This window comes from Jatropha curcas, chromosome 5 (genome assembly GCF_041381405.1).
Source record: "Jatropha curcas cultivar XTBG-Jc1 chromosome 5, XTBG_Jcur_1.0, whole genome shotgun sequence".
Classification (NCBI taxonomy): domain Eukaryota; kingdom Viridiplantae; phylum Streptophyta; class Magnoliopsida; order Malpighiales; family Euphorbiaceae; genus Jatropha; species Jatropha curcas.
Window position 1 is genome coordinate 473,730 of NC_143155.1, and position 9,028 is coordinate 482,757.

At 29.9% G+C, this 9,028-nt stretch overlaps 1 protein-coding gene across 1 annotated transcript; it reads right to left on the bottom strand.

The window, feature by feature from the left end:
- Nucleotides 1-7,208: 7,208 nt before the first annotated feature.
- Nucleotides 7,209-8,782, bottom strand: LOC105631305 (phosphatidylinositol N-acetylglucosaminyltransferase subunit P; the record flags this gene model as incomplete). The annotated part of the gene is made up of 4 exons (XM_037638497.2): nt 7,209-7,482; nt 7,854-7,972; nt 8,155-8,227; nt 8,581-8,782. Coding segments are annotated over 4 exons (519 nt in total), but the record flags the coding sequence as incomplete, so codon positions are not given.
- Between the last annotated feature and the right edge of the window lie 246 nt (nt 8,783-9,028).

Here is a 9,028-nt window from a genome sequence, read left to right on the forward strand (position 1 = left end):
ATTTAGCCAACTTATTCTTTGATTTAAGTTAACTCAAGTATGAGTCATGGAATCTATATTTAATATATTTTATTCATTGATTTGACTAATTTCAAATTAGGGAATAATTATGATAAAAAATTACAATTGAAGTGTCTAGGGGATTAAATTGAATTTAGGGTGTAACTATTAAAAGACGTAAAGTTTAGAGTATATTTAATTGTTTACCCCATTTATATCATGATCAGTCAGCACCATAATGATTCCATTCCTACAACCAAAAGCCAAATATTTATCTCAAATGAGAATGTTTCAGATCATGCTCTTGTTAATAAATACAATATTTTCATTTTTTTTATGAGCAAAAATTTCTTTTATTATTAAAATCCAAAAAAAAATTAATATAGCCAAGCATTTAAACCCAGGTCATCAGTCCTCCTCAATAAACCCATCCTATCTCAAAGATGCTAAGTGAAAAAACTCGATAAATTATATATCAGCTTGAAGTCTTTTTCGAGATAACTTAGGCAATAAATTAAGTGTCATCAACTATGGATGTGACTGAATCAAGTTAGATTTGCATTCATTAATCTTACAGATAGGAATGATTATTAAGAATTAGCAGAGCGTTGCTCAAACTAATATAGACAAAGTAACATTCAGTCAAAGATTCATTTAATTTTATAATTAATGCTCAAACCCAAGACTGTCATTGTAAAGAAAGCATTTTGCATCGACTATATCAGTCTTTTTACTGAACTAAAAAATTAGTTATATTCAAGAAATTCATAATATTCATAAGAATTCAAATAGTTGATATATGTAACAAATTTTAATTTTAATATTAAATTGATTAGATATAATGAACCATGAGACAGGTCAATGAAAGTGATAAATAAATTCATAGTCATAGATTGTTATAATGAATAAAAATTTAACATGTCCAAGAAATTCAGAATATAAATATTCATTTTTTTACTCTTATAAATATTAATATCTATAAATATAAATAAATATTAGTTCTTTTCATTTTTTTACTCTTATAAAATTTGTATAGATTTTTCTGTGAATATAAATCTATAAATTCTGAAGCATAGAAGCTAACTTTGCATAATATTAGAGTATTATTAATGTTGAATCGACATTATTTCTATTTTTATATTTTAACTGATTTTTTTTACATTAAAATTTTGCCACAAATTATTTACTTTCTACTGCGTATTAAAAGCTATTTGAGTTGAGAAAATTCAAATGCTATTTGCTTTTTAGATAACATGTCAAGTTATACATAAGAGAATTTTTTTTAAAATTGTATTAAGCTTGCAAGAAGCATTTTGGGTATAGAAAATATATTTACTATACACGTTAGTTCAAGTTCAATTTTGACATGTTTTTAATATTTATAAATTATCTAAAATTCTACTTTTACATCATAAATAGAAATTTTAACGGCAACAATAACACATCTTTCACGAATTATATTATACTGATCCAAAGTAAAAAATAGTATTATCCATACTTTAAATTTCAAATTTAAATTTTTATAATTTTAGCTATTAAATTATTTCATTTTAGTCGCATAATTTTATTATAAGTGATTAATAATAAAATATTTATTAATTTTAATCAAATTTTATATTATTATCCGTGCAATGCATGAGTGAATGACTAGTTGCCAATAGATCTTGGGCAAATAAAAAAAATATTTAATTAGGATTTTATATATTTTAAAATGATAAATTTTGGTATGATTATTTTTTGAAATTATAAAAATTTTGCATTAGACGGTATGAAATAAAAATTTTATGTTGTTGAAATGAGAATCTAATTTAATTTAAATCATAAAATCAGAGAATGAAAGAGAACAAAAATAAATAACACGATCAATTTTTTTTCTTTTATTATAGGGTGGGCCCATGCCTACACTAGGTATAGTGTACATCCGGGGCCTAAAAACAACTAAAATGCATTGAGGTAAGATCATTGCATGTACACGTATTTCTATTTTGTTTTAAATACCATGTAGGTCCAATATATTAAAAAATGCCAAACGTTTGCCCGGTAGAAGCCATTAGGCATGGCCACGGGTTCAGTTTTAATCGAAATTAAATCGGAATCGAACTGTATTGTAGACGAACCGAAACCGGCGGTTCATAATTTTAAACCGGAACCAGTAGTTCAATTAAGGTTCATGTGAATCTTAAAATATGAACCGGAACCGGCGGTTTTGGTCCGGTTCGAACCGGATGCACAAAAAAATTGTAGCTTAAAATTTTTATTAAAAAATTTATATTACTTGATTTAATTGTAGTTGATTTGATTTATGGTGAAGAGAAGTACAATGGTTCATAAGTTATAAAAAGTGGTGAAAAAAAATACACATTTTTTTACTTAATTTATACAAAAAATGGTACATGAATAGTTGATTTATAAATAAAAAAAAAATACTTTCGATTGTATAAAAAAATAGTGTAACGAATATTTTTTGGTATAATATGTGTTTTTTTATTTATTTTTTGGTAAATAAATTTTATTCATTTTTTAATCATTTATTTATTTATTTACTGTAATTTACTAAATTATCCAAAAATATAGTTGTTATTTTTCTATTATAAGGGACAATTTGGAAAACTAATAAATGAGAAACATGTATAAATATGATGAGTTGATGATTTTTTATTTCACAACCAATTATATCATAACTCTTCTCTTATTCTCAATCAAAATTCTCTCAAATTTCCATATTTCATTATTTTTTCTATTGCTTTATTTTTCTTAATATTGGAATTATCTATTGTTTATTTTTTATTTTCTTACATCTAATTCCAAATTCTTTCTTTAATCTCAATTTTTTCCATTCATAAATTTACTTCATTTGATTTTTTAAATAATTTTCTTAGTATTTGAAAATAATAATTTCCAACTCATTTCATTAATTTTATATTCCATTTATAGTTTTCTATATTAGTGAATTAGCAAAATTTGTAAATTTAATATAATAATAGTTCTAAGTTAGTTAATAGAAGTTTTTCTTTTAAAATTTTATAATAATTTATTTAGTTAATAAAATTTAAACATTTTAAAACTATTATTTATTTATGAATTCGGAATCAAAATTTTATTATTTTTTTAAAAATTTGCGAAATGCCGGAACCGAATCAGAACCGTAATTCGAACCGTTGTTTCGCCGGAACCGTGCCGGAACCGGATGTTTAAAGGTCGATTCCGGTTCAAAATTTTAAACATCTCGAACCGGCGGTTCAGTGAACCGAAACCGGCGTTTCACTGAACTGGCCATGCCTAGAAGCCATGCATTAGTGCTCATATAAAATAAGGAATAATGTTAAATTAATAAGGAATATAAAATATTTTAAAATAATGATCTAATTTTATATGAATTATTTTTTATTAAAGTTATTATAGTGCTACAAACGCGAAACTTTGGGTCCATATCGTGCTTTATTGTTCGCATGATAGAAAGGATGAATACGTTTGCTTATTCAATCGAGGGATATTATAGTATATATCAGATTTTAAACTTTATTTAAAAAAAATATCAGTTTAACTAAACTATTACATTAATGTGAGTTTTATCATTCATTTACCTAATTATCCTTTGAAAAAAAAAAAAAAAAACCTCTTTACATTATAGTCATATTTACACATGCCTCCTTCAATATTTTGAAACTGACTTTAACATTCCTAATTTTCACTTTCACTGCACAAACGCATCTTTCCATCTAAAATTACTCAAATTTCCGTCAAACGGCAAATAAAATGACCATACCAACCTTGATAATGTACAAAATTTTCTTCACAATTAATTACTTCTATTCCTCTATCTCTCTCCTTGAATCCTTTACAGAAAAGAAACGGTCATCTCTCTCTCTTTAATGCCGTGATCTGCACTTTTTGAACTCTCTCATTTTCACAAATCTGAACTATAAATTAAGCATGGAGCAATCTATGTGAGATCAAGACCTTCAAAAATGAAATTACGAACAAATAAATGGAAATAAATGAATTTAAGCATAGGCTAATTTCCTTTCTCTTTTTCATGGTAGAGTAGAGATGCCATTATTGCTATTTCATTAAATTTTTTTTCCTTTTTCGATCACCGGCTCATGTCCGGCTAGCAGTGACATCCTCACCGCCGCCTTTGCCTCACCGCCGCCTTTGCCTCACCGCCGTTCTCTCTTTCTCCATTTCTTTTCCGACTGGCACAATGATAGAGTGTGAGCTACCTTCGTTTTTCCGAATGGAGTGGCTCCACCTCAGTCTCCTTCAATATTTTATTTTAATTTTCTGGCGAGACCAAGGACCGACTGGTTAGACTCTTCCACCGCTCCCTCCTCCTCTCTTGTTGAACGAAAAGCAGGCCATAGGTCAAAGAGTTGAGCTGACGGGATGGAGAAGAGATTATTTTCGCTGATAACGTGACTCTCCAGCCAAGCTTGATTGTTTGCTCGCCGGAAACTAAGAGGCGGCCTAGGAGACGCTGGACCAAAGCTTGCAATCTCATATCACGTTACCCAAGAGAAAAGGAAAGTCTTTTTTGTGGTTTTGGTTCAATTAGCTAATTCTAGAAGGTTTTTAGTTTGGGTCAGTAATTTTTTATGGTTTTTATGGTTGACCTTAATTTACAAGGTAGACTAACAGGAAAGTAGGCTAATTTTGAACGGAGGGAGGTAGTTGTGCAACGGATAGTTAATTTAGGGAGGCATGTTTTTTTTTTTTTTTTTTTTTTTTTTTGACATTGAAATATTGCTCATATATTATTAAGAGAAGAACGAGCAATACAAGCGGGAATAATATTCCAAGTTCGAAAACAAGCCCCACTAGGAACTGATTTAGTCAAAACATGAGCTATATCATTAGCTTGTCTTCTAATCCAATCCAAAGTGACATAGCATTTAAACTAAGAGTAACTTACATTCAGAGATGACAACTCCAAACTCAGACAAGTCTTGGACAGAACTCCTTATAGCATAGTAAACTTGCAGGCAATCAATCTCAATCTGAAACGACAAACTAGAGTAGTCTGACAGCAACCAGGACAAAACATTTCTTAGCGCTTGAGCTTCTGCTAATGCTGGAGAAGAGCAACCCTGCAATGATGACGCTGCTGCTGATACAAATCCGCCATGACAGTTTGAAATTACGGCACCAAAAGCTCCATGGCCAACAGAGGGGAGGAGAGCTGCATCAAAATTTATTTTAAAGGTGTCGGCAGGTGGCGGGAGCCATTGATTACCTGCAAAAACACCTATACTTGAATCAGACGACTTCAGCTGGGGTTTCTTCCAAGAGGCTAGCATGCTTCTAGCTCGAGTAATCACGTGATAAGGTCCTTCTTCTACTTGATTCCATTTCAACTCGTTATGGCTCAACCAAACACTCCAAAGTCCCATAATAAAACTCTCAAAGAACTCAATCTCCCACACCTTGTATAAATATGACTATAATTTAGGGAGATATTTTTTTTTTCTCATTTATCCTTTTAACCTATCGCACATTACTTTTTTTTTTCTTTTTTATTTTTTTTTCTTCTTCTTCTTCTTTATGGCAGGCGTGAAATCTGCCTCCGGCGGCAGGATTGGCATAAGAGTTGTTGTTGATTGCTTCACCGGATTTGATTCCATTTCTGTTTCTGTGTTTTGTTTTTGTTCTTCTTCTTCTTATTATTATCTCGATTTGATTCTATTTTCTTTTTTGTTCTTCTTCTTCTTTTCTTATTATCTAGATTTGATTTCAATATAAAATATTTTGATTTCAACTACCATATAATTGTCACAATTATGAATATTTTTGGACCAAATTTTAAGCACATACTTTCAAATCAGTTTGTATATTCAATGATGTCATTCCTAAATTACTTATTAGCAGTCATAAAACTTATTTGATAAAGAAAGAAAACTCTACCTGATGAATACAATTTTAAAAATAAATTTAAAAATTGAAGCGTTTAATAGGTATAATTTTATAAATTGAAGTGTTTGATGGGTTAAAATAAAAGTTTATGGTACTACAAGGTTAAAGTAACAAAATTCAAGGTTGAATTTATGTATTCCGCCTTTCATCATCAAATTTCTTTTTTAGATATTATGTTTGGAAATTAAAAAATGCATTAGAGAATTACTTTTCTACTATTGATTCTAGTAAAATTTTAAAAAAGCATTTTTTACAGAGGTAAATGGAGTAATTAAGTACCTTTCACATTTGTTTATAGAGGTAAATGGAGCTTGGTGGGTAGATGATGGATACTTAGTTGAGAAATGGTTGTCATGCATTTGGAAATCTCTTGTTTTGAAAGCTAAAGATTTTTAACAGCTCATCTAACCTTTCATTCTCACTAGCTAATTCCACTTGGCGGCTGGCTAACAAATCAAAGTGGGTTTAAGTCATCCTGTCTGCCAATCACTATTACTTTATCACTATTGCTTATTCTTCTAGAAATTGGTTTTTATGTTTTATTATTTTTTTTAAAAAAAGAATATACATATATATAAACTTTTTACAAATTATTCCTGTTGCATTTCATTTTTCTGTTATTCTAACGCTGATTTTCAAAAATATCAATGTATTTTCAAATTTTTCTTTTTTTCTAAACATTTTTAAATTAATAATTGACACCAAATAGGAGTTGCATTTTCTATTTTAAAGTATGGTTGGCAACAATTAAATTTCTTTGTAATTATTATTTACTTTTCAATTTATATCAATCAACCCGTTGGGTTAAATATAATCCTGTTTACACCGTGTCCGGCTAATAAAAGGAAGCTCTATTTACAAGAATTTTAACACTCACCTTTTTACTTGAAAAACTCGAGTCATTTTCACTCAAATTAAACCTATTACATTTTTGTAATTATTTTGATTCACAATTCATTTTATATATAACATTTTATTTGTAAATTTTAAATTAATAGTTTAAATATTTTTTAAGTTATTTGAGAGGTTGTATATTTCTTATTAACTAGCCGGTGATTTAGCAAATGAAACGACAAACATTAACGACAGTCCGATTATCCCCAATTTAGTCCTCCTGTCGTTACAAAGAAAACGACATGTCTTTGTTGTAAATGAATTAGGACACATGAGAGCAACACAAGAAGGCTAATGTGACTGTTCTTTGATCGTTTGACAAAATGTAGATTACCATCTTCAACAAACTAGTACTCGGTTATAAATTATATAATTTTCATTAATTCATGCATTTAGACACTTGATTATGAATTTAATACTTAACCATAAAAACAATTACACAAATGGTTCAGTTGTTCACAATAACAGTAAACAGTAAAATTCACATATCCATCCATTATGAAACAAAAACAGACCATTAATATATATGAAGCAGAATGCAATGGTGAATCTATCATTTTATATCGGTAAACATGAGAGTGTTTATCTTATCAATACCAATATCAGAAATGGGCTCAATGGGTTGCTCGTCTACAGTGGTCGAAGGAACAGAATTTACAGGTTCTCTGCTGAATTCATCTGCAAAATAAAAGGGATGATCATATAACAGTTGCCGGTATCACGGGTGTGAAATACTATGGTAAAAGTGCTTGCATATATCACTACAGTTACTGAATAAGTGGAAACTGTTAGATTATTGATTGTAGTTTACTAAATTTTATTAAAATCAACTTCCGAGGGGTGAGATGGAATGAGATGAATCCCTTCTCCTTTAACCAGAAGCCTCGAGTTCGAGCCCCGGATATGGAGTCTTTTTAAACACTTGGCAGGAAGCGCTTTGCCTGCCATTAGTCGGGCAGTGGACTTCGGACCCCGGATGGTTAAAACTTTAAAAAAAAAAAAATTTATTAAAATCAAGCAACATACACAACAAACAAGCCACAACTTACCATAAATTGTAATTATAGAAGTTGCAGGAGGAGTCGAGAAGAAGTTGAGGCCAATGTAAAAGATAAGTGCTAGTACTACGGTAACCATCGCATAAGTTGGGATGGCCAGTGCCCAATACCTGAAAATTGCCAGAAACACAATTAAGAGTATTTTAGTCGATGAAATAGGTTGACACTCAGAGACTTTCAGCTATTTAATTGTATTATTTAGTCAAGCAAGCAATGTGTTTTTGGTAGAGCAAAGAAATTTTACAATTACCTAAAGCGGAAAAAGAAATAAGATAGTGTGCATAGTACAGACCTATTGGGATAATAAAAGATCCCAATTGAGTGTAAACAAGGTTCAGGAACATAAGCCCATACCAAGAAAATAACTGCACAGGCAGAACAAAAGAAATCAATATGAAATTAGCAGAGCTACATGCTCTTGAGTAGAATTCTTAAAGAGAAAATACCACTAACCATTTATAGCTCAAATTTTAAAAGCATAATAATTTTCATATGAGCACAAAATATGTAAAAATATTTTTAACATATTACTGAATTAATTTTGTGTAACAGATTTATAAATCTCATGAAATCCAGATGGACAGGAGCAGGATAAGGCATTCTGCAAAACCATTCCTTGGTAATGGAAGAGAAATTCAGATATTCAAGAAAGCTGTAATATTTATATGATTTTAGACAGCATAAATTTCAACATAATGGAGTTTTATAAGAAATGAACCTATAGCGACAATAGTTGTAATAGACCCAACAAAACCGTACACTTCCGAAGTTTTTAGTCCATGCTCTCCAGACACTCCAAAGCCTGAAGGCTTGTCATCAGGGTCTTGAAAGGATACAGTTCCCCTCTTCCTCTTTGAAAAACTAAGGACTCTTCTAGGACTACTAACAGAATAGTGATCTTCCACGACTTGCTCTTCAAATCAATCTGGCATTTCCATGCACTCAGGGAGTCTAACAAAAGTTCACTTAATTAGTATCTAACAATGTTGAACAACATCATGAAAATAAAAAGGGTCTCAATGAAGCTTCTACGGGGTAATTCAGTAATCCTCTATACCATCACGTTGTTATAAAACTGGGGTAAAAAATCATGAAATTCTGATTCAAGTAATATTTAAGCAAAAATCTGGAGAATATGACAAAAATAAGAGGTAAAAAAAGAAATT